Source organism: Podarcis liolepis (assembly GCF_965112155.1).
Source record: "Podarcis liolepis genome assembly, chromosome: W".
NCBI lineage: Eukaryota > Metazoa > Chordata > Lepidosauria > Squamata > Lacertidae > Podarcis > Podarcis liolepis.
Window position 1 is genome coordinate 32,036,113 of NC_139568.1, and position 27,049 is coordinate 32,063,161.

The 27,049-nt window shown below is 41.8% G+C and overlaps 1 protein-coding gene across 1 annotated transcript in view; it reads right to left on the reverse strand.

The window, feature by feature from the left end:
* Window positions 1–10,481: 10,481 nt before the first annotated feature.
* LOC310697693 (proteasome subunit beta type-7-like) overlaps window positions 10,482–27,049 on the reverse strand; it is a 41,285-nt gene continuing 24,717 nt past the window's right edge. Inside the window, exons 6-8 of the mRNA XM_083484396.1 lie at window positions 24,347–24,405; window positions 13,626–13,777; window positions 10,482–10,711 (exon numbers count right to left, since the gene is read on the reverse strand). Of these exons, the coding sequence (XP_083340522.1) occupies window positions 10,600–10,711; window positions 13,626–13,777; window positions 24,347–24,405 (323 nt within the window). The 3' untranslated portion in view covers window positions 10,482–10,599. The remainder of the gene's footprint in view (window positions 10,712–13,625; window positions 13,778–24,346; window positions 24,406–27,049) is intronic.

Consider the following 27,049-nt stretch of genomic DNA (forward strand, 5'->3'; position numbering starts at 1 on the left):
GCAATTCCTTTCCATCTTCCTCTGTTTTCTATCCTATAATTATCTTAACACATTCTAACCTTATTTTTTCCTTTAATACTCTATTAATCTATTTATACTTAGTTCCTTATAACATTTCTACTAAAGCCATATAACTCCATTCCAACATTTTTCTAACATTCATTAATTTTACAGTATTTCTGTAAATAGTCTTTAAACTTTTTCCAGTCTTCTTCCACCGACTCTTCTCCCTGGTCTCGGATTCTGCCAGTCATTTCCGCCAATTCCATGTAGTCCATCAACTTCATCTGCCATTCTTCCCGGGTGGGTAAATCTTGTGTCTTCCAATACTTCGCAATAAGTATTCTTGCTGCTGTTGTTGCATACATAAAAAAAGTTCTATCCTTCTTTAGCACCATTTGGCCGACCATGCCCAGGAGAAAGGCCTCTGGTTTCTTCAGAAAGGTATATTTGAATATCTTTTTCATTTCGTTATAAATCATCTCCCAGAATGTCTTAATCCTTGGGCATGTCCACCAAAGGTGAAAGAATGTACCTTAATCATAGATATTCTCCCCCCTAGTGATAGTTTTAATTTATTCCATTTTTCTTTATTACCTTTAAATTCTTTCCATTTTTTGACGTAATTGTCCTTAAATAAATTTGTATTTTTGTTCGTGATCCATACACCTAAATTACCTTGATTTCTATTTTTAATCCTGTTTTTTTTCTAGATCCTTTTTATCTTTCTCACCCATATTTTTTGTTAGTAATTTTGATTTATCCTTATTCAATTTAAATCCTGATACCTCGCCAAATTCCTTCATTTTTACAAGTGCTTTCTGAATGCTTTCTCTTGGTGTTTCAGTTGTTATAATTACATTGTCCGCAAACACTTCTACTTTGTAACATTGTGTTTCAAGGTTTATGCCTTTTATTTTGTCATCTTTCCTTAAAGCTATTAATAAAGTTTCCAATACTGTTAAAAATAGGAGTGGTGACAGGGTGCATCCCTGTCGTGTCCCTCTTTCAATATCAAATTCTTCTGTAATTTCATTATTTAGAATTAATTTAGCTTTTTGTTTTTTATAGATTGCCTGGATACCATTCATGATTCTCTTTCCTATTTTTTAATTCTCACAAGTTTTAATTAGATAATTCCATGAGACGCTGTCAAATGCCTTTTCGCTGTCTACCAGCAGCATTGCTATTTTTTTGCCCAGTCTCATATCATATTCCAGCAGGTCTATAATAACTCTAGTATTGTCCTTTATTTGCCTCTCTGGCAAACCCCCCCCCTTGATCTTTTTTATTATTCTTTTTAGCATAATTTTCATTCTACTTGCTAGGAAGTCTGTAAATATTTTGTAGTCTATATTTAGTAAGGATATTGGCCTGTAATTTTTTATTTGTTTTAGATCTGCACCTTGTTTTGGGAGAAGAGTTATTAATACTTCCTGCCAGGAGTTGGGTACTTCTCCTTTATCTAGTATTTCATTCATAATTGATTGTAATGTGGGAGCTATTATTTCTTCTAGTTTTTTATAGTATGTTACTGAGATACCATCCAGCCCTGGTGATTTCCCTTCCTTCATACTTTTAATCACTTTTTTTATCTCTTCTAATTCAATATTTGAATTTAAGCTGGCATATTCCTCTTCTTTAATTTCTGGCAGACCATTCTCTGACAAATATTTTTGAATTTTCTTTTCTTCTTTCAATTCTGCTTTATATAGATTTTTATAAAATTTTATAAATCTATCTTTAATCTGTTCTGGTTCAGTAATTTCTCTTTCCTCATCTATAATTCTATTTATTACTCTTTCTATCTGTCTTTCTTTAATGAGCCATGCTAACATTCTGCCCGGTTTATTTGCCTGTTCAAAATATCATTGCTTTGTCCAAATGATTTTTTTCTGAACTTCTCTATTTGATTGGTTAGATAAATGGACTTGTAAATTCTTTATATGTTGGAGAGTATCTTCGTTCTTAGGGTTCTTTACTAATTCTTTTTCTTTCTCTCTTATTTGTTTATTTACTTCCATAATATTGTTTTCTTTATTTCTCTTTATCTTCCCCATTTGCTGTATTACATATCCTCTCATATAAGCTTTACTCGCCTCCCAAATTATTTTCTTATCCGTATCTTGTTTCTCTTTTATTTCAAAGAATTCTTTCAATGTTTCATTTGCTTTTTTACCCATTGTTCATCTCTCCATATCTCCTCGTTCATTCTCCACCTTCCCATAGTATGACTCTTAAATTTCATATGGACTGATACCAGATTGTGGTGTGAGATTGATCTGTTCAATATTTCTGCTTTATCCAGGTTCAACATCAATTTCTTTGATAGCCAAATTGCATCAATTCGTCCCCCAGATTTTTGGGCCTCTGAATAATGAGTTATATCCTTAACACTTGGGTTTTTTGTTCTCCAAGCATCATATAAATTAAAATTTTCAGTTAAGTGAAAGAAAGGAAGTGGTAATCTACCTGAATTTGACATTCTGTCTCTTTGTGTTCTGTCCATTTCTATAGATGTCACCCCGTTTAGATCCCCCATGATTACTATGTTTTCATCCACATAATCCCACAATCTCTCTTCTAAATTTTTTAAGAATTCCTCCTTTCTATTGTTCGGAGCATATATACCCACCACTATAATTTTCCCTTCTTTTGTTTGTATTTCTACTCCTAAAATTCTACCTTCCACATCTTGAAACAACACTTGAGACTTCAACATTGCATTTATATACAGAACCACTCCCCTCTTTCTTTCTGTTCCAGACGCTATAAATTATTGTCCTAATCTTGTATTCTTTAACACCCTTACATGGTTTTTGGATATATGTGTTTCTTGCAAACATATGACATCCCATTTTTTCCTCTTTAATATACATTCTACTCTATTTCTTTTAAGTTTGCAATTTAAATCATTGACATTCCATGAAATACATTTCAATAACATATTCCTTTATTAACATAAAATAGTCACTCTTTAACTAATATTGTACGATTGCAGCCAGGAGAGATCCAACGTCTGTCAATCACATCAATTATGATAAAAATCTCAGTATTATTTTTCTCTCTTCACTCTATCAACTTTTCTCCTCCAAACTCCTCCCAATATTTCCTCCAGAAAATTTTTGTATCTTCTACCAATCTAAAAGATCTTCTCCTGTCTTTGTAGGTAAATGACAATCCCTCTGGGAATTCCCATTTGAACCTTATTTTGTTTTTCTTTAACGCTGAGGTCATAAATCTGTAGTTCTCTCTGCTCCTCAACAAACGTGTTGGGATCTCTCTCATAAACTCTACGTAGCTCCCCTCCATGCAAAGTGGGTCTGTCCTGCCTTTCAGCAAAAGTTTGTCTCTAAGCAGTCTTGAAATCAGGAATATCAAGCAATCTCCAGGTCCTTTTCTTGTCTTAGTTTTGTTCACTCTTATTCTGAATATTTTTTCAATGTCCAGTATCATCTCCTGTTCTTGAACTCCCAGCCATTCTGCCATTGCTTTTATCAATTTCGTAGATATATCTTCGTCCTGGCTTTCTTTAACGCCGTGCAAACGGAGAACCATCTCTCGTTGCTTCATCTCCAAGATGGCAAGAGAATCCCAAATGTCCTCTTGTATCTTTCTCAATTTGTCTATTTCTTCTTTATTCCTTTCTTGATACCGTTTCATTTCTTTCTGATCTTGTTGATTCTTTTTCATACTTTCATCCTGTTTCTGCATCTTTATTTTAGTCTCCTGTACTATTGTTTCTAAATTTTGGTGCTTGACTGTCAATTGATTTACTTGAGTTGAAAGGTCCATTATTACCTTTGAGTTTTTTTCTATTTTAGCACCCATCCTTTCCATCTTTTCATCTAGCGTTTTTATATTCCAATCAAGTGATGTTAATTTTCCCCCTAGGTTTTTTCCCCATTCTTTCCATCACTCCTAGAATTTCTTTCATATCCATGTTGTTTTCACTTTCTACTATGGATATTCTCCTTGGGTGATTTTGAAATGTGTTGGCACCACTTAGAGTTGGTGTTTTCTTTGATCCCATCAAGCTGTTGTACTTTCTATTCTTTCTTTAATCCTTTCTTTTCCTTCTGATCCCTCAGCATTTTTCGTTTCAGGGAATTCCCTTAGTTTAGATATTTATATGTCCATTTATTTATAAAAATAGTTTGGTATTTTCCTCCAAGTTATTTAGTTGGGAAGAGAAGAGAGCTGTAATTTTGTCACAAATAACATTAAAATCTTTATTTCAGATTGTCTGTTCTTTATTTGGTCTCCTTTTTAATGTCTATTTTCGTCTTTTTTTTGTGTGTCCAATAGATGGTGCTATTGTCTCAACTTGTATTTTTTCCACTTGTGCCTGTTCCTACGTCAGCCACACGTGTCACTGTTTTCTCCTTCAATTCCTCCCTCTCCTATATTCCTCTCTCTAATACTTCAGTTTCGTCTTTGGTGTCTCTTCCTGTCTGTGTTCCCTTTAGTTTCCGTCAATGGTGGCCCTCCATGTTACTTTTAACATTCCTCACTCGGACACAGGTGTGTTAATTTTAGTCTCCAAACTTTCTTGCTGTCAGCAGTCTTATTTTAAATTATTTTGGAGTCATTTATATTTGGGTCAATTGCCAGTCTTTCTTAAAACCTTCTGTCCACTTTTTAATCGAACTCTGTGTTTTCTTCTAGTCTGTTTTTCCTTCCCGTCTCTCCCTTTCCCTTTCCCTACTTTGTCTTATGGGGGTTATTGGTTTCAGTTTTTTCCTGTTCTTGTACTCAGGGGAGACGTTTTGCTTTTAACAGTCTCCTTTCTTTGGAGAGTTCTGCGCTGCCATGCCGGGGTATTGGGGCGTTAGCACCGGAGAGTGGTTTAGCCTCTTTGCGCAGAGGTCCTCCCTGCATCTTCTTTAGTTTTTAATACTGGGAGACCTCTATTCGCGCTGCCTAAGGCTTCAGCCCTCAGGATCCCCCCCTGAGGTCGAGGTGACTTACACCTTGCCCCTCGTTTCTCTCTCACCGGCGCCTGGGTCTGCCTCGAGTTTGCAGGAGCGCAGGTTCCCACCCGTCTCGTCAGCGCGCTGCTCCGGAAGCCCCTATCCAACAGTCTTAATTCTTTGCTTTCTTCCTCCAAATTTGAAGGAGAGACCCTCCGGAAATTCCCACCTGAAGAAAATATTTTTCCTCCTCAGAATGGTTGTCAAATCTGTGTAATTGGATCTCAGGCTCAGAAAGTGTTTAGGAATCTCTTTAAAAAGGACAATGGCTTCATCCTGAATTTTTAACCCTATTTTGTAGTGCAGTCCCAAAATAGTATCTCTTTGTTCTTTGGTCTTAAAGACCACTATACAGTCATAGGTAATTTTTGAATCTTTGTGGGGACCAAATCTATAGACCTTTTCTATCCAAGAAGTCAATTTCGTCGTTTTTCAAATCCCACCATGCCACAAATTGATCTATCATCCACTCCCTGAGTCGATCCTCTTCCAATTGAGGCACACGTCTCAATCTTAAATGAGATTCCCGTTCCCTCATCTGAAGAAATACAATCGAATTTTCATTTTCATAATGTAGTCCTTCCAAATCAGTCACTCTAACTGTCTCAAGCTGTGTCAACCTTGTCTCATGACTTGTGACCTCAGTCTTCACCTCTTTCAGTTCCACTCTCAAGTCTTCAAATTTTTAATTCAGTTTTTCAATGCCCTGAGAATTACGTTTTATATCATCTTTAATTTCAGACAACAGTTGCATTACACTATCTTCAAGAATCTGTATCTGAAGAAGTGTGCATGCACACGAAAGCTCATACCAAGAACTAACTTAGTTGGTCTTTAAGGTGCTACTGGAAGGAATTTTTTTATTTTGACTATGGCAGACCAACACGGCTATCTATCTGTAACTATCCTCAAAGGCTGCACTTCTAGAGCTTCGCCTTACTGCTCCCTTGTCTGTTTTATCAACTCTCATAGTTGCTCAAGAATTTCAAGGTCAATCCGACAATAAGCGGGAGAGAGGAGAAAAACAGGTTCCCACCACAGTCCCACAGGAGTCAGTTGCAGGCAGCCAGCAGCCTCCCAGTTCTTTATTACTGAGAGGCAGGCTGCAAAATAATTTTTTCTCAGTCCCTTTTGATATTTAAAAGGCAATTCTGGAGGTAACAGATACTTTTTGCTACTTAAAAACAAGTCCAGACGGCAGCAAGATGCAATTCAATTGAAACGAAAGTTGAATGTTTCCTCTCTCATTGTGACGTCACAATGGAATTTAGCCTTTCCTACCGGGAGGTCCGCTACAGAATGAAGGAGCCTCTTTAATTTAATACTCAGTCTCGCAGGGTTCTTAAAGTCCAAAAATCCCCCCCCCCCCGCAGAAGAGGGGTTTTGAGGTTTGCTTGCAAACTTTCTAACAGTCTTTTCCCCACTTAAGGCTTTGGTCCTCAAAACCAATTCTCCTTTAGTTCAGCAAAAGGGATCAACCTCCATTTTTAAATCCCTTTTTGTCCCCCAAAATAGCCTGATTTAAACTTTTCCTTTTACTCACAGTTCCAATTTTTTTTGTCCTTTTTTGGGAGGAATTGGCCGCTCACGATCGCCAGACTCAAGAGCTTCGCGCTGTGAAGGAAGCGAGTCGTTTCCGCTATGCCACGTCTCCAACCTCACTCGCTCTCGGGGCTCTTTACGAGCTTACCAGGGAGTGGGTGAGTCGCCAAAAGGCACCCACTGGAACACCAGGTCCTCAGAACGCTCAATATGAGGTTTTTCCGGGGCACCGCGTCGAGCAAATTCAGTTTTTAGTTCATATAGAAGGAATGGGTTTCTGTGTAGTAAGTTTAAAAACTGACTCAACCCCCCCTTTGTTCTTTCAAAAGAGAGCACTTTTAAATGCGTAAAACTTGAACTGTTGAGCAAAACCATAATAAGGACACAACTGCATAAACAGTTCTGTCCTTTATCAGGACAGGCAAGGGATGGACTTGGCTCCCCAGGGGAACAACGAAAACACGTCAGAACTTTATTTTATGTGCTGACCACAAAATACGCACAAGACCAATGTCCGGGAAAAACGCCAAAAGCGTGTTCCCAGAGATTATGACGTCTTCCCAGATAAGAGTAGGAAGAGGAAGATCCTTTTATGGTCAGAAGTACAGGAAGGAAGATCCTTTTATGGTTGAGAGTACCAGAGCAGGAACATATGTGATGTCAACCTGCGTATACAAGTTGACGTGGCTGGGGAAGGGGGAGAGGATGCCTGGAGGGTATATATACTGCATGAAACTTGTCATTTCTTTGGACTTGCTGTGGACTCACCACGCAAGTGCCTTCTGCTATCCGGAGAGCAGAATAAACTCTTTCTTTGAACCAACCTCGGTGTCATTTTGACTTCCTTCCTCCTGTCCTGGAGCAACGCAGACGCAATCGGTGAACTCCAATAAGGCTACAATATATTTTTTAAAAAGACATCCAGCCTGGAGTTTTTGTACTTCTCTCCTTACAATAATAGGGTATGGTGAGTGAACATGTTTGAATATTTTTTTAAAGAAATTGAAACTTTGTGATTTATATTTTGCAATGCATTTTATTTGCCACTATGGATGCAATCAGTGAGGCATCCACTGTAGGCCTCAAACCAAAGCTCTCTTTTTTGTCAGTTTCTGTGCCGCTGCTGGCACAGATCTTGTGAGAATCTCAATAGCTAATATTACATGACCAGTGTTACTGCACACAGAATATGGGATTGGGGGGGGGAAAGCTTTGTAAAATCAGTGGTACTTTGGCCATCTACAACTACCTTGAAGCAGTGTTCAAAACATAATGTAAAAGGGTATTACACTGACCATGCAATAAGGTAAGTTAAAATAGAATTCGTTCATTTTAACTCAAATGATCAACCACACTTCTTAACTGTGAAGACTCATTGAAGAATGTGAATATTTTAATCAAGCTGATTTGAAGGACGTATTAAGACTTTGCATTTACACATACTTTCAATCAATTAAATTACTTCATTGACTTGCTAATTCAGTTTCCATTGGCTCAAGAAAGGTTTTGCTCAGGAAGCCAGCTTTCTCTTGCATGTCTTTTTTCCCCTTTCCGAGTAATGGTGCTTCATCAGCTTCAGTACTGAAGGATGCTATTTAGAGAAGGATGTCCACGTTTCATGGGTTGAAATGTGGCCTGGCCTCTGGGCTATTTTCAAAGCAGGTTATTTTGCTGGAAATAAAGAATGGAATATACATGCATCTTTTTCAGTGGATTTCTGTGTAGCTCAGTCTGCCTTAAATTGAGAAGGGCAATGCCAACTACTAAGCAGTTCTGAAACAATCTACAAAGGGTAATAAGGCTAGTGTTTAATTGCTGTGAAAGATCCTGGCTGTGGAAAGCCACAGGGAAGTCCAGCCTATCAATATTGGTGGAAAGTCAGAATATTTCAGCTTTATTGTACAGCGGCAGCACATCTGCTTACAAACTTTCAGGTGCTGCTGCTGGTGGGTGTCTTTAAAAGCAAGGTAATCTCTCCCTGGCACTGCAGGCTTCATTTGAATTTATATATAACCTGGTCTTGGGGTGCAATTGTCTGTTGGGCAATTCCATGTTACAGGTGTGTCTGCCAAAATCTGGTCTCATATACTTACTCCTTAAGATCTATTAGCGCTTAAGTGCATGTATTTCCAAATAATTTTTTGTGAATGTGCATTTTTAGATAAGATTAAATGATTTACAAAATAAACAATTTTCTTTGTAGAAAGAAAAAGGTGCCTGGTGTAAAAGCGTATTATCTGAGCACATCTTTTTGCAATCATGAGGAAAAAATTTCCCCTGCTTACAGGTTGACCGCTAAACCAAGGACTAGGTAATTTTGTCCACTTCACCTCCTTTTCTTAGGTCCTTTCTAAATTCTTCAGTCCCAACATCATTATTATTTTTTTCCCCTTCTCATCCTCTCTCTCTCTCTCTCTCTTCCTTTTTTTTTTTTTTTTTGACACCGACACAAAGATGAAGTACATTAACAAGGTAACACAGGTGATGATCTGGTATCTGAAATCATTCACACAAACAGAAAGCTTAAAAATACATTAAAAAACATGTACCAGATGCTGGCTCTCCTCCAGGGCTAAATGTGATTGTAGCATATACACACAAATTGCTAGCAGAGATTAAATCACAAAAGAATGAGATCCTCTCGAAAGGTAGCATATTACCGTGATTATCCTACCTTTGCCTCTTAAGATGTGCTTCTGTTTTAAATTCTTTCTGCAGAATATTCACTGTGAAAGGGGGTTCTGTTGGGCTGCATTTGGAAGTTGATTGACCTTTTGAATAAACTGTAGGACAGTCCTTCCCAGTTTTCCCTATTATTATCTATTATTTATCTGCAAATGATTTAATCTTGATATACATATTCACGTACTTAATTGACTTGGGACAGTGGTTCAGTTATAATTATGGTACAACAATAAGTTAAGTGCTACTTGCTGTATGGCTGAATTTTCTTATAAGAAAACATCTGATGACAGTCAGAAAGGGTATTCCTATTAAACCGGAGGAATAAGCAACTCATGCTGACTAAATATAAGCTCATTTCTGCATCTGTATATTACAAACAGAAGGAGACAGAGTGCAACTCAACTCTTTAACACCAACTTTTCTCTCTCTTTCATATCTATTTAATTCCATCCCATGTAGAGCAGATGGGGGGCTTGAGAGAGCAGGTACCAAGACACCGCTTAGGGGAAATGTAAGTTTCAAGGGTAAAAGGTAAGATAATAGCCATTTATCAAAGTTAGTTTAAATAGTACTGAGCTTGATACCGACTTTCTGCCCTTCCTCTTCCTTGGAAAAATACTTGTCACCTCATTTACCTGTACTATATCCCCCAAAAACCTTAGGTGTGGGGTGAGGTAAAGCCACTTGGGGTTGATTGGTGTAAAATCCAGAGCAACACTGTTTCCAGCGTCAAATAACTTCCACCTTATGCCTGTTACTTTTGCTTTGTTGCTTTACTAAATGATCTGTAACCCCCTGCCTCTGCCATACCTGCTTAAGGTACGTGAAAGTGTTCAGCAAAAAATGCTGTGACCACACTTTATATATTCCTCTTGAGTTATGAAAAATATGGGAAATGATTAAATATAAAAGCAATATAAAAGGATATTGCATACAAAACCAAGGAATCTGATAAGCACCTTAAAGACCAACAAATTTACATCACAAGTTTTCATGACCTAAAACTTGCTTCAGCAGATTTATCGAATGAAGCAGGCTTTTAGTCCACACAATCTTAGGCTATTGCTTGTTGGTCACCAGACAGCTTCAGCATAAATACACCATTAGCACACAGGGGATAAGATCTGTTAACTTTTGCATCTAAGAATGACTGCTGCTCTACTTATGAAGTGGCTGGGGTCACATAATAGGCTGGATGTACAACTGGGTTGACCTACTGAAGCAAATAAGCATTTTAGAAAATTATTTTTTCCTGCCCCAGTTATTACACAAGTCAACCGGTCAATTCATATTGGTTTTTATTTAAACTGCATACAGAACATTAATGCCAGCATACAGATGCAGAATTCAGGTATGAAAATTCTCAATCCTCTTCCACTGCCCAGAAGTTCCCAGTAAGTCAAGATGTATCCATTGTTTGCACTGTCTCATCTGCCACTTCAAGATCCAAGGGTGTAACTTTCGTATAGAGCACACCTGTAGTTCCCCTCTCACAGCTGTATCGCCCTTGCCTGTTTGAGGGTGGAGGGGGAGAATAGAGAAGCAATTATAGAGAGTAATGTGTGTCTGCCAGAAATCCCACTAACAAGGGGGGCAGATGGAGATTGAGATATATACTTAGATCTAGTTGCTGTACTGAGTAAAGTTGCCCTTTTCCCAAATAGAACACAGCAAGTTAATCACCCACTTCTGACTACCACACAGAGGAAACAAACCACAAGGCCCTGAGTTACAAGTCACAACAAGCCAGACTCCAGCTTATTTCCTCTGCTGCAGGGCAGTTAGACATGGGCCAAGAGGGAGGCATCTGTACACATAGATTAAAATACAACTGTTTAATGCTGCATGTGAATACATTCTAAGACAAGGTTATTGGAAAGGAAGACTCCATTTTGGAGCAGAAAGTCAAGTTAGAGCTTCGACCCCTGCCAAGAGCACCTCATTCTGTATTTGTAACCCATATCCCTCTTGCACTATGGCTTTTGAAGAACCTCTCCTGGACAGAGAGAATGTCAGTGCCGCCAGTTAGCCCAGTTGGAGGCTATGAGTGGAAACCCCAGGTGACCTTTCTGGGAGTTGTGGATTGCATTAGGACAGTGACCCAGAAAGCTGATTACAATAAGCCTTTTCTTTTTACAGAAGGTTACAAACACAGGGAAAGTGGCTCCTGCAAAGACAGGATCCTTTTTCAAGGTCGGTAAGTAGTATGTTCCCAAATGGTCCTTTCTAGTCTTTGAAAGAAGTAAATAGCTGCTGCCATGCAAAATGATGCAGTTCTTGTTATTGCCCACATCCTAGTGCAACTCCAAGAATAACCTGGTGCACGGAACAGAATGGAAAACTGCACAGCAAAGTGGCTATTCCCTTGCAAACAAAAATTGAAAGTTCTTACTCTTCCCTACTTTGAAACAGCCATGTCCTTGGCAAAGACACAGCAGATGTACAGGGAATACTGGTCTCCCTAAAGGGTCACAATCCCAGCTACTGCCTTTTCACACCATACTATTTGCGCTGGACAATTGCACTTTAAGAACATAAGAACAGCCTCCTGGATTAGGCCAATTGCCCACCCAGTCTAGCATCCTCTTCTCACAGTGGCCAACCAGATACATGGAGGAAGCCCATAAGCAGAACATGAGCAAAACTGCACTCTGCCCACCTGCCACTACCAGCAACTTGTATTCCAAAGCATACTGCTTCTGACAGTGAAGGTAGAACACAGGCATCTTGGTTAGTAGCCCCTGGTAGCCTTAACCTCTCTTAAAGTAATCACTGCCTCCTGTGGGAGCATGTTCCATAGTTTAACTATGTGCTGCATGAAGTACTTTATATTTCCTGGTTCTTCCAACATTCAGCTTCATTGCATGTCTATGAGTTCTGTTGTTGTTGAGGGAGAAAACCTCCCTAGCCACTTTATGTCATGCATAATTTTATAAACATCTATCAGGTCACCTCTTGCTTGCCTTTCGTGTGAACTTAAAAGTCTCAAAGATATCAACCTGTTACACCACCTTGATCATTTTGGTTGCACGTTTCTCAACTTTTTCCAACTCTACCCTTTTAAGGTGAGGGGACCAGAGCCGTTTATAGTATTTCAAAGGCAGTTCCACCATAGATTGGTATAATGACACAATGATGTTGGCAGTTTTATTTTAAATTCTTTTCCTAATGATCCCTAGCACGGAATTTGCCTTTTTCACAGCTGCCACACACAGAGTCAACATCTTCATTGAGCTATCGACTACAAACCCAAGGTCTCATTCCTGATCAGTCACTGCCAGTTCAGACCCTATGAGTGTATATGTGAAATTAAAAAAAAAATGCCACAAAATACATCACTTTACACTTATTTACACTCAACTGCCTTTGCTCCTTTGCCTCCCTTTCACTCAGTTTGGAGAGGTCCTTTGGAGCTCTTCACAGTCTCAAATTGTTTTAACAAACCTGAACAATTTAATATCATCAGCAAATCTGGCCACCTCACTGCTCACCCCGAAGCAAATATAGTTTATAAACAAGTTAAAAAGCACAGGTCTCAATACTGATCCTTGGAGGTCTCTGCTTTCTACAGCTCCACATTCTTTTCATATGGAGAACTGTCAATTTATAAGCAAGTCCCCATTTATGTGCAATCTATTGTGCATGACTGCACACACGTGTGGTGCCAGGAACCCAGAAGAGGTATCTGGAAATGGGGAGCAGCGTGAATCCTGGCTCACAAGGACACCCACCCCAGGGCTCTGGGGAGGTTCTACTCACAAGCCAGGGGGTGGCAGGGCTTGCTCAGCTGATGCGCTGGGAAGAGGCAACTGCAGCTGCCAGGCAGGGAGGCTGAGTAGCTCAACAAAGCCCTGCTGCCACCCTTCAGGCTCATTCATGAGTAAACCCTCCTGAAAAGGTTTTCTTTGGGCTCTGGGGTTGGTCTCCCCACAAGCCACCAGGTGCTCCCCATTTTATGCAATTTTGCGTATGTGTGCAGGGGCCCGGAATGGAACTCCCACATAAATGGGGAGCCACCTGTATTTCTACTCTCTTGGCTTCCTGCTATCTAACCATTTCTGATGTGCAGGAGGGCCTCTCTTCATATTCCATAACTGCTAAGTTTATCCAGGAGTCTTTGTGCATGTCTCTCGAAAATACCCTTCGTTCCTATTAAAATGAACTCACTCCACTTTTGGAACTAGCAGACTTTCTCTTAGGCTGACAACTACTTCAGGCAGAACAATTCTTGTTGCATTTATTTTTCAAGAGTGCGTTTTAATTATCTAAGCTAGAACAGTGTGCAGCCTCAACAATTGGGATACGATTACCTGTAACATTTCAATTACAAGTGTTTGCACTGTGAAGGCATAATCTGCCTGTTCCTGGTACCTGAAGGTTTAACTCTCTTGTCTGTGGAAACAATTTAAACAGGGACACGCTCACCTTTCCCCTTTTTTGTTGGGCATATCGTAGGGACGGAGAAAGTCCAGCTTGTTCTTACTGAGGATGCAAATATCAATGTTACTGCCAGAGCCCAGATCGTTGTATATGCCAGCTGCTATGGCGTCTCTCACAAGCTGTTTGGCTTCTTCCTCCTAGGAAAAAAATTCAAAGTGGGTATCAGACATTTGCCCCCCTTCCCATATTTCCAAGCAATTGCACAATGCCAGCCACCAGCCTCCATTGGAGTAATCATCTCCTGAAGCAAAACTTCCATAGAAACCAAATGCAGAACAGGATCTGTTTGCAAGGCCCAAGATCCTTTTCGTAGAACCTGTGCAACTGGAAATATTGCTCAATTCAAATAAGCAATGAAGTGTATCCATAAATGCTGTAACTATTCCAAGGAAGAGAACATCCAAACCAAAGTCCACTTGGAAAAGCAAGCAGGGGAAGGAGGGTATTTTGATCTAAGGGATGAGTAATTTGTGGTCCTTCAGATATTTTTGGATGTGTTCAACAGCTGCTGGGAGTTGCAGTCCAGCATCATTATCCATATATGGTGCTTTCTGCAGAGGCCCCCAAGAGTCTCACAGCTCAGTTGTGACACAGGCAGAGAGGTCTGCATTCTGCTTGCCTCATTTGCTTCCACTGAACAAAATGACTGTTCAGAACACACTCAACCTAAGCTTTGTCCTGGTTCAGAATTAAAAGCAGAAACCACCCCCCTGTGAAAGATGGGCTTCCGGGATTTTTGTCATCAAATACGAGTCCTTGGACAAGCCTCAGACATGTTCATGTGACCCTATCTCAGCGACATTCCTCAGTTTAGAAAGAAAAAGATGTACTGAAATAAGCAAACATAATACAGTGGTGCCCCGCAAGACGAATGCCTCACAAGACAAAAAACTCACTAGACGAAAGGGTTTTGCGTTTTTTGAGCTGCTTCGCAAGACGAAAAACGAAAACATCTTGCAAGTTTGTTTCCTTTTTCTTAACACCGTTAATACAGTTGCGACTTGACTTCGAGGAGCAACTCATAGAACGCGGTGTGGTAGCCTTTTTTGAGGTTTTTGAAGACTTTGGTGATTTTTGAAGCTTTTCCAAAACTTCTTTTGCAGCCATTTGGTAAGTTAAACTTTTAAAACTTTTTTTTTGGGGGGGGTTGGATTTTGGGTTGGGGTGTTTGGAATTCAAGGACTTGGTGTTGGGGAGGGGTTTGCAAGAATCTGGAAGCTTGTGTGTCTTTTTCCTGCATTTTTATGCTTTTCTGTGACCATTGGGCCACTCTGCTGTTTTTTTAAAAAAATTCTGGATTTGAATTTCTGTGTGGTGGGTGGCTGGGGGAACAGTTGAGGAGGGGTTTGCAAGAATCTGGAAGCTTGTGTGGTTTTTTCTGCATTTTTATGATTTCCTGTGACCATTGGGCCACTCTGCTGGTTTTTTTAAAAAAATCTGGATTTGAATTTCTGTGTGGTGGGTGGCTGGGGGAACAGCAATAGGCATTTTCTAAGACTCTGGGGGAACAGGAATAAGCAAAGAGTGGAAGAGGAACCTTCTTCGAGTTGTCCCCCAGAGTCTTAGAAAATGTACTGTACACTTTGTTGATTTTTAAATGTTTTCCTGTCATGTTTAGAAACTTAATTTATTGTTCCTTCAGTTTTTGAAATGCTCTTTACAGTATGTGTGACTTTAAAGAGCACTTAATAAACTCTTGTTGTACCAAATTTGGCTTTGTTTGGACTTTTTTTGACCATAGGAACGCATTAATTGAATTTCAATGCATTCCTATGGGATTTCGTGCTTCGCAAGACGAAAAATTCGCTAGACGAAAAAACTCGCGGAACGAATTAATTTCATCTTGCGAGGCACCACTGTACTTGATACTACCAGAAAAACAGAGGCATTCTTCCTCAGACTGAAAATACAGCTGCTTGCCTGCTCTGTGCCAAATTCAACACTATTTTAGCATGCTTTCAAAGCCATTTTACACATTTAAACTGACAAAACCAAACTCCACTTTACCAAATCAAGTACCACCTACCACCATCAGGCCCATGTAACATTTTTAACATCCATTTTATTAAATCCTATTAATTAAAGAAACAGTTGCATACGAGTGGAATATTGTTTTTGCTCAAGAATGGCATTGTGAAACATTGCTCAGGAAAAATTGGCCCTGCATACATGCCACATATGCTAATTTCTACCACCGAATGAAGTTCTTAAAGCTGCAAAACAGAGGTGTATATTGAATGTGCTGACAGTCGCAGTCTTAACGATGGTAGCACAAATGACGCAGGGCAAGAATTAATCTAAAAAAGTACCCTAAAAGTTCTGAGTATATAAAAGGAGCACTTCCTCCTTTATGGTTACAAAGCCCAAGCTAACTGTGAATATTCTTCTCTGGGGCCCACGGCTGCTCCTTAAATGAGATTACAGTAAGAGTGATGGACTGTAATACAAGTCAGCTGTGACAAGCAGCCCTTTATGGAGCGCTCGGCTTGCCTCCATTGCTGCATCACGCAATGGGTCCCAAGGCTCCAATATGCTCCTCCATTTACCGCCACATGACAAATGGGCAGCACTTGTAAAAGGCACAAAGAGGTCTGGACCAGCCATGTAATGGTCACCACAGATGTGCCAAACTGCTGGAGGGGGGCACAGCAGACCCCCAAGTTCATTAAACTGACCAGTAATGGATCTCTCAAAATGTATCTGAGGAATTGAACAGTAAAGGCTAAAATAAATAACTCAGCATGAAGGCTCATCCAAAATGGTGTTTGATAAATTATTTATAACTGAGGACATTGTCTGCATTTAATTTTGGAGCTACTGGTAGCATCTTTAAAAGATGATTTATGTGTTGTAATGCCATTAAACTCTATATTGGCCCACTGCTGGCTGTAAAGTCTGCTGAGATTTAGAGAATGAGTTTTAAACTGTCACTGCAACATCATAGTAGAGAGAGGACGGCATTAAATCTTTACTTTAAACCCGTTATCAGGAGAGTTGCATTTTGTAGATGCTCCAAAACTGATAGATTACCTCCCTCTCTGACAGCAGTGGCAAGAGTCCCAAAGTCAGGTCTGTTTCTCCCCTTCCCCATCCCCAGCACACAACATTTCCACATTTGTCTTACAAGTAAGTGCCTTGGTCACTTCACTGATTTGCAGATGGAAGAGTATAGAGCATCCAATTTGTGGTGCCAGTTCTCCACTCCATCCAATGCTTTTCACACAAGTTCCTAAGTCATTAAGAAACACAAGTTTTGTAACTGGAGAACACTGCTGTCTGCTATCACAAAGGCAGGAGACCAGGGGCAGAGGAAATCAATGTGAGGTCACCCCACATACACCAAGTCTCCAGTTGCTAAAATTAAAGAGACAATTTCCTACAGCAGGGGCCCTTTAGATGTTGGACTAAAGCTTCCATCATCCATAACTACTGCCCCATGCTGGCTGGGGCTGGTGGAAGTCCAACAACATCTGGAGGGCCACAAGTTTCCCTTCCTCCCCCACCCCACAACACACGGAATCATCTAGCATCCATGGAAAGGTGATCCAAGGTGCATTTATTTACCCAGGAATCCAAGTGAGCTTGGTGGGACTTACTTCCAAATCAACATTCATAGGATAGCACTGAAAACTTATTTTGCGCACAGTACCTCAGCTGTATTAATTTAAAAGCAGTGATGGGTATAAAAAAAATCTCAGTACAAGATATACACTCTCATATTAATTTAGTGAGTTACATAATGAAAGGTCAAACTTGTTCATGAACTGATTCATTGAAGGACCCATAAAAAATAATGCAGCACAGAAGCTTATGCTGCCATACAAATAATTTTCAAAATGGGCACCACTTTAGCCAAGCTGACTAGATTTACTCCTGTACTGACCCTCACCCAATTAAGCAATTTCTTCCTTGCATCCAGAAATAGCTGGATGAAGTGACCCTAACCCGGTCTCCAGCATACAATGCTACAGCAAGCTGTGTACATTTGTGAAGCATTTTACCTCACTGGTGATATTCCTAATGCAGTAGCCAGGCTGTTCTAGTTACCGTTCAGCAGCAAGGAGTAAAAGCATTAGGAACACAAAAGATTCACAACTTCCCAGTTCCACACGGGGAACTGAAAGGTGGCAGCTTTCCATGTTACAGACCAAATGCCATGTGAATGTTTGCTTCAGTGAGGCAGGAAATCAAACAGGTGACGTAACCACACAGTAATCTTCCAGATCTCAAGGCAAGAGAAATTATGAGGTCATGGGTCCCCCACTCTGTTTGAGAATTTAAACATCTAGGAGTGGGGGGGGGGGTGTTGTCTAGGTTGCCTATATAACTATGACGGACACCATAGACACACAAGCTTTGGCAGCAATAAATAAACAAGAGGTTGTTTCATCATGAGAATTCACCCCTTGTATGGGTCTGATATTTGAAGTGTGCTTTGCACAACAATAAACTCTTCATGCATGGATGAGACTTCCTGGCAGTAATGCTGGGCCTTGACCATCAACATGTGTGCTGCTACAGCTTATCCTTGGCTCACATTCTGGCACAGCAAACCTTCAGGCTGTTCTGTTAACTACATTTTACAAGAACACAGGTGCTCTGCAACGGGTTACTGCAGGTAGAAGCTTTTCAGAGAAGCAAGGAAACATTACTACTTCAGCCACGCCACGCACCATGCAAACCCACCTTTTCTGACATAACAATAAAGTGGGGAAAAGAGGCTGAATCTCCAAATGGAATCACAAGACACATAGGTCAAAAGTAGCATTCTTTCACCCCATGCTACAAAACTCGATCTGAAGCAGGCCAAGGTTCAATATAAGAGTCCTTGTCTTTGGGGCATTTAGCAAAAATGTCATGCTGTATGATTTGTCTTCTGCACATTGTAAACATCTAAAAATAAATTGTAAACAAACACTCAAATGTGTTAATGTTGAATTGGTCAACTGCTGATGCACATGCAGTGAAAATAACTTTTAAAATCTTGGTGCCATGGTCATTAAAATGTGTAGAAAATTAATATTTTTACTGTCAAGATTAATGCAGCTCCTTTGTTTGCTAATTGTCAGAATATCTTGATAGAGCTTTTAAAGGGCAACGGTGTTCTTCAAGACAGATAAATTATTCAAAGGCAAACTGTCCTGCACCCTCTGGTATCAACTTGCAAATTAGCATAATGACAAATGCATTGTCTGCAATTCTCTTCACATTCCCACTGCAGCGGAATGTGAAACCCCTCTGCTTTAATAGGATGAGGGTGGCTGGTGGGTTCTGTGTGCAGATCTCACATGCACTTCGAAATCTGTAGAAAGATACAGTCCAGCCTCCTGCCTCCCAGAGCATTTTGAAACCACAGCTCTAGAGTGCAAGGGTAGACTGACCAATAGACTGCTTTTCTGGACTTAAATGGTGGAAGATTCAGGATCTGTAGTTCAGGATGGATGTGAAATAACAAGGCTCAGATGGGGGTGTTGTGGAGAGTGAAGGAAATTACTGACATAATTATTTGCGGCCAGGCACCTGAATAATGGCTGACAACAATGCTGATAGTTGGGAGTTTTTGTTTGTTTTTTGACAACTGCCGAAACTTCAAACTTGATCAGGTGCTGGCGCCTCATCAGTCTCATTTAGGCTTCCTGTATGAGTGACTGACACTCAGGAGCAGTGACACGCTGCATATGAATGCTGGCTTCATTAGTGGGGCTGATCAAATGATCAATGCTTTTGGTGAACAGCTTCAGTAGCACAGAATATTCAGCTGCTGATTTCATTAAGCTTGTTTAGATTCCAGATGCTAATTTGCAAGTTGATACCAGAGGGTGCAGGACAGTTTGCCTTTGAATAATTTATCTGTGATGTGATGGTCTTGAAGAACACCACTGCCCTTTAAAAGCTCTATCAAGATATTCTGACAAACAAAAGGAGCTGCATTAATCTTGACAGAAAAAATATTAATTTTCTACACATTTTAATGACCATGGCACCAAGATTTTTAAAGTTATTTTCACTGCATGTGCATCAGCAGTTGACCAATTCAACATTAACACATTTGAGTGGTACGTGGATTTACCAAATATTGTTCAGTCTATTCACAGAGGAGCTGTCATCATGCAACCTGTTATGCTACTAAACCTTCCAAGAATTTGTGCTAGAGAACACCCATCTAAAAAGGGGTACTTCATAATGACCAAGATAGAGCCTCCCTTCATAGTTAGAAAAACACACACACAAACAGAATTAAAGCCTTTTTGCCATCCAAACCCACATGCACTTGGTAGCCCATGCTATCTACAGTAGTCAGAGCAGGATACAATTCTCTCCCTCCCATAAAACCAGATTAGCCAATAAAACATTTGTTTTTTTCAACTAGGGAGGGGCGTGTTCCCTGGCTGAAAGATGAAGGAGAAGGAATGTGGCAAGACTGGAGGGGATCCTCACTTCAATTCTTTCATATAAATGTGGTTATAAGCTGTTTCAAAATGGAAACTTGCTTCTTTCTTCTGGTCAGAGGACAGAGCAAGCTGCTCTGTCTAAAGCATTATTAATATAGTAATGGTGATGATTTTTGGATGAAGAGTGGTATGGAAATGAATAAACCAGTAAAATCATAAATAAATGAAAAGACTGCCAAGGCAGTACAGTCAGGTGTGAAGACCCTGGGGCAAATGGGGCAGCCCCTCTTTTGTGATGCTTCTGCACCTTGACAAGTGACACCACAGGCACACAAAGTATTGGTCTTCTCCATTCTCAACACATCCATTCCCAATCAAGAATAAAAGCTAAGAATTGCTGGGTTAGCACTGGCCTGCTAATCTGAGTCTTGTGAACTCTGCGAGGGTGACACAGGAGCCTGGCCTATCTAGATGTTCACTGTGACTAAAGTAGCGATATTACCAGGATAGAAGCAGTTAAGATCCAACTCATTAATACAATCACCCATCAAGTAAAAATGTTGGGTTGAAGGTGATTCCTTTCCCAAGACAAGCTGTCGACTTCAACTGAGTGCTGAGTCACATTTTGCTCTTCTCTGTGAGAATAAATAGAACCTCCAAGAGCGAACACCTCTGGCAAGGGACAGGTAGGGGCTCTTCCTTCCATTACTTTGTACTGGGCTTCCTTCAAAGGACTCAGAAAGCAAAGTCCATTGTTTTCAGACACTCAGAGGCAGTAGCATCAGCTACCACGGCCAACCAAAATTAATAGATTCCTGTTTATGCTCAATTCAGCAGCCAATTAAAAATGCCACTTGATTGTGTACATGACAATTGTTTACCGTATTTTTCGCTCTATAACACGCACCTGACCATAACACGCACATCGTTTTTAGAGGAGGAAAACAAGGGAAAAAACATTCTGAATGAAACAGTGGATGTATCATTTTTGTGCTTCATGCTGTGGCCACAGACATGTGATCTGATGGTGAATTTGGGGTGACCCAATGCAAAGATCCTGAGGATCCATGTGGATCCATGCTTTTTAACCACGTTTTTGCACCATTGCAGCCCCAGGCAACAGTGGGTGCGTGATTTTGGGGGGGTAGGCTGTAGCCATGGACATGCTATGTGATCTGATGGTGAATTTGGGGTGACCCAATGCAAAGATCCTGAGGATCCATGTGGATCTATGCTTTGTAACCACATTTTAAGTGGGGAGGGAAGGAAAAACAAAGAAGGGGAAAGGAGCATGAGAGGGGTGTGCAGAGAAGCAGCTGGCTAAAAATGCAGGAGAGGAATTTAACGGGAGGGAGGAAAGAAAGGCAAAAGTTTCCCCCCACCCAAGCACCCAAACCAGCCAGCTCTCTCTCTCTCTCTCTCTCTCTCTCTCTCTCTCTCTCTCCCACCTGCATGCTGCCTGCTAGTCCCTAGACGCAGCACCAGAGCACAGAGAGGAATTAGAATGAACGACTCTCCTTTCCCCTCTGCTTGCCTGGAGGGGAGGGGCTTTCCCTGCTCTTTGTTCCGTTTGAGCAAACACAGCAACGAAACAGAGGAGGGTGGGCAGTAAGACCCTGAGGCAGAATGCAGGAACGCAGCCACTTCCTCTTTTCAGGTTTCCCTTCTCCGTGAAGCGCGGTTTGATTTTTGTCTATTTTTTTGGCTCCAGGGACCACACATTCGCTCCATAACACGCACAGACATTTCCCCTTCCTTTTTAGGAGAAAAAATCTGCGTGTTATAGAGGAAAAAATACGGTAAATCAGGTTGGCCTTTAAGCAACTAGAAACATACTATTTCTGCTCCCATTTTTAGCCATTCTGCTGTTTCAACACACAAATATGGTACAGTAGTACCTCTGGTTACGTACTTACCGTATTTTTCGTCCTATAAGGCGCACCGGCCCATAGGACGCACCTCATTTTTTTGGGGGGGGGGGAATGAATTTTTAAAAATTATTCCCCCCCCCCCCAGCCCTGGCTGCCGCCCCAAGCCTTGCGCTCACCTGCCCGAAGCAGGGGAAGCCCTCTGGAGGGCTCCCCGTGCTTCGGGGCGACAGGCTGCCGCCCCAAGCCTTGCGCACCCGGCGGGACCTCCTGCCGGGCGCGGAGGCTTGCAGACACTCGCCCAAAGCAAGGGGAGCCCTCCGAAGGGCTCCCCGTGCTTCGGGCGACAGGCTGCAGCCCCAAGCCTCGCGCACCCGGCGGGACCTCCTGCCGGGCGCGCGAGGCTTGCAGACACTCGCCCGAAGCAGGGGGAGCCCTCCGGAGGGCTCCCCGTGCTTCGGGCGACAGGCTGCCGCCCCAAGCCTCGCACACCCGGTGGGACCTCCTGCCGGGCGCGGGAGGCTTGCAGACACTCGCCCGAAGCAGGGGGAGCCCTCCGGAGGGCTCCCCGTGCTTCGGGCGACAGGCTGCCGCCCCAAGCCTCGCGCACCCGGTGGGACCTCCTGCCGGGCGCAGGAGGCTTGCAGACACTCGCCCAAAGCACGGGGAGGCCTCCGAAGGGCTCCCCGTGCTTCGGGCGACAGGCTGCCGCCCCAAGCCTCGCGCACCCGGCGGGACCTCCTGCCGGGCGCGCAAGGCTTGCGGACACTCGCGGGGGCTGCAGGCTGCTGCCCGCAAGCCTTGTGAGCCCGCGGGTACTCCCACCGGGCTTGCAAGGCTTGCGGATAGCTTCCTGAAGCCTGGAGAGCGAGAGGGGTCGGTGCGCACCGATGCCTCTCGCTCTCCAGGCTTCAGCGAAAGCCTGCATTCGCCCCATAGGACGCACCCAGATTTCCCCTTCATTTTTGGAGGGGAAAAAGTGCGTCCTATGGGGCGAAAAATACGGTAATTTGTTCTGGAGGTCTGTTCTTAACCTGAAACTGTTCTTAACATGAAGCATCACTTTAGCTAATGGGGCCTCCTGCTGCTGCTGCATGATTTCTGTTCTCATCCTGAAGCAAAGTTCTTAACCAGAGGTACTATTTCGTGGTTAGCGGAGTCTGTAACCTGAAGCGTATGTAACCCGAGGTACCACTGAGTACTGAGGATTTCACCCTTGACAAGCTGGGAGTAGAGAACCACTAAGCCACAAAAAGTGACTTCAATGCCAGTCTCCACTTAAAAAAACCCTCAAGGGCACAGAATGTGGCTTTGTGAAGAACATGCACAGACTGTTGTTGTTTAGTCGTTTAGTTGTGTCCGACTCTTCGTGACCCCATGGACCAGAGCACGCCAGACACTCCTGTCTTCCTGCAGTTTGGTCAAACTCATGCTGGTAGCTTCGAGAACACTGTCCAACAATCTCATTCTCTGCCATCCCCTTCTCCTTGTGCCCTTCATCTTTTCCAACATCAGGGTCTTTTCCAGGGAATCTTCTCCTCTCATGAGGTGGCCAAAGTATTGGAGCCTTGGCTTCAGGATCTGTCCTTCCAGTGAGCACTCAGGGCTGATTTCCTTCAGAATGGATAGGTTTGATCTTCTTGCAGTCCATGGGACTCTCAAGAGTCTCCTCCAGCACCATAATTCAAAAGCATCCATTCTTTGGCGATCAGCCTTCTTTATGGTCCAACTCTCACTTCCATACATCACTACTGGGAAAACCATAGCTTTAACCTTTGTTGGCAAGGTGATTTCTCTGCTTTTTAAGATGCTGTCTAGGTTTGTCATTGCTTTTCTCCCAAGGAGCAGGCGTCTTTTAATTTCATGACTGCTGTCACCATCTGCAGTGATCATGGAGCCCAAGGAAGTAAAATCTCTCACTGCCTCCATTTCTTGCCCTTCTATTTGCCAGGAGGTGATGGGACCAGTGGCCATGATCTTTGTTTTCAGATTACAGACCCAATAATCACCCATACGTTTCACTTTTGCACTCATATCTTAAAGAGCCAGGCACAAAATATCTGGAAACACCAGCATTTGAGGAAACATCAGTTACGTGTTTAACACATCCTGCAGAATTCCTGCAATTACATCCACAAGGCACAGGTGTCAGACTTGTACTGATTTTTCCATGAGAACGTAGGTACACACATTTTACAGTTTTGTGTCTAACTCAAGTTTTGTGCATATTTATTAGCACAGAAACAATACTTTGGATAATCCCCACAGAAGACAACAAAGTGACTCTTCAGACTGTTGTGGCATTGCTGTAACTGAAAACCAACCATTAAAGATCATTCAAAGGATTAAAGATTAATAAGCAACCCCATCCTACAAATCACACTATGCTACTATCACAATTACACAAATAAACAGTGGGAGTACAGGAGGCAGAGAGAATGTTTACCTCCATGTCAGGCTTGAATTCGTCTTCAAAAACTGTCATAGCTGCCAATGAACCTGAACCTGAAAAGAGCAAGAAGTTTTCATTTTAATTTTCACTAGTGTTACGTCCAATACACCATTATGGTTTTCAAATGACAGAACAGAAAAGGCAATGATGAGACAAGAACTTTACAAATACTCATTTACATTCCTATACAGTGGTACCTCAGGATGTGAAAGGGATCCGTTCTGGAGCCCCGTTCGCCTTCCTGAATGGAACGTAAGACACGACGGCGCGTGCCGTGTTTTGCCGCTTTCACGCATGCTTGTGACATCATTTTGAGCGTCTGCGCATGCGGCGAAACCCGGAAGTAACACACTCTGTTACTTCCGGGTTGCCACGGAGCGCAACCCGAACGCGCTCAACCTGAAGCACATTCAACCCGAGGTAGGACTGTACATTTGTTTTGCTACTTTAGAGCAGCATCTCTTATTCAAGCTCAATAACAAACAGAGCCTTACTCTGAAGAAAGGCAAAGGGGAAAAGTAGGTTGATAACTCATACCAAGATGGGAAGATGCAGTCCCATCCGCAGATGCCCACTAACAACCCCCAAGTTCGTAAAGAAGGAGGGGGTGGGGGCACTGGATGGAAAGCCCCCGAGGGAGTCTGGATCTCCCAGACGCTGTCCCCAGGAGCGCCCAAGTTCCATTTCTTAAGATGAAAAATTGGATTTATGTTTTGGACATGCTTTGAGCGAGGATGGGGAAATTAATCTGCCAATTAAGCCAGCCACTGAGGTGCCAAAAGAGACGGAGTGGAAGAAGGATAACATCCAAGCTGGTATGTTGGAACGGAATGGAAATGGGGGGGGGGGTAAAGCTTTTTCTACTATAGGACTCAGATTTATTATAATACTTGGCAAAAAAACCAGAAAAATCATTTACATCATTTATAGCAAACGAGAATGAAAAGTTTATATTCGTTGATATAAATATGGCTTTAAACTATAAACTGTGTGGAAATAACATTATAATTAAAGCTTTTGATCTTTGAATTGTCTGGAAGAAGATAAAAGATTCCCCAATTGCTGATATTAGACAGAAGCAGGATCTCATTAGCTGCTGGAGAGATGTTAAAAAATTTTGGACGGTTTCCTAGAATGAGTCAAAGGAGTGATGACACAGTTTTAATTTGGAAATTCCATGATGGAATAAGACCGAGCTGCAGAGTTATAAATAGTCATAGGGGGAGGTGAGCTCTTAATATGTCATTATATTTGTATTTCAAGCATGATTTGGTAAATCTCCCCTGGAAAGGCTAATGTTTGATGCAACCGATCTGGGAAAATTAATGAGCAGACACCAAGAATTGTTTCATTGGAACTGAGAGAAGATAGCAGCTGCCAGCAGCGAAAAGGTTTTTCGATTGATTCGGCAGAAATACCAGTGGGTGAGGAAATGTTGCATGGACAGAGGGGTATCACACAATTAAATCCACACAGAAACATACGATTTTATTTCAACTCATCTGTGGAAACAACTTGGAGACAGTGAAAGAAAGAAAACAACAGGAAGATTTAAAGGAACTATTAGAAATGACTGGCAAAAGCAGCAGAAACATGAGATGATCAGAGCCCCCCCCCCCCCGAACTCAAGCATTTGTTGTTGTTGTTGTTTAGTCGTGTCCGACTCTTCGTGACCCCATGGACCAGAGCACGCCAGGCACTCCTGTCTTCCACTGCCTCCCGCAGTTTGGTCAAACTCATGTTCGTAGCTTCGAGAACACTGTCCAACCAACTCGTCCTCTGTCGTCCCCTTCTCCTTGTGCCCTCCATCTTTCCCAACATCAGGGTCTTTGCCAGGGAGTCTTCTCTTCTCATGAGGTGGCCAAAGTATTGGAGCCTCAGCTTCACGATCTGTCCTTCCAGTGAGCACTCAGGGCTGATTTCCTTAAGAATGGATAGGTTTGATCTTCTTGCAGTCCATGGGACTCTCAAGAGTCTCCTCCGGCACCAAAGCATGGGAAGTCCCAATAATAAAAAAATTATAATTTGGCAGAATATTTGGATTATTTGATATGTATATGTATAGTTTGGAATATTTAATGTGATTTGATTGGATTGTTAAATTGGAAAATCATATATATTAAAAAAAGATAACTCATACTAAACTCCCTGCGGAAGCTGTACCAGGGTTTAGTGGGAGCATGTTCAGCTTTTATTTCTTGAACCCCAGCCCCCTTCCCAAATGCTTTTGAAAATATTCTCAATATCAAAAGTGAATAGTGGTGTGGTATGGCAGAGAGGGTGGTGGGTGGTCCTGCTGTTCAAGACAAATAAAAAAATCCTACTGGGTATGACCAAGCCTTTAGAAGCACCAGAAGCACCCCTCTAAATCCTGGAGTTGTTGTTTTTTTATAGATTAGGGCAGCATTTCTAGAACAGCTGAGATATTTTCTAGAAAAATATATACTGAGCCACGTATGACCAAGCCAGAAGCTCTGAGAAGAGGCAGACTAGGGCTTTAAAATCATTTGGATCAGCTGAAAGGAACAGATTATTTCAGTGGGTTGGTTTAGCACATGCACAGAAAGATATAGGAATCCGGGTGGCCATTCAGTCTCATCTACCCCAGTTCAATTGTGTTTTATTTTATTGGTTTCTGGATTGTTTCTAGTTTGCACTATAAAACAGTAAGGCAGAGCACACCAGAGTGGCAAACAT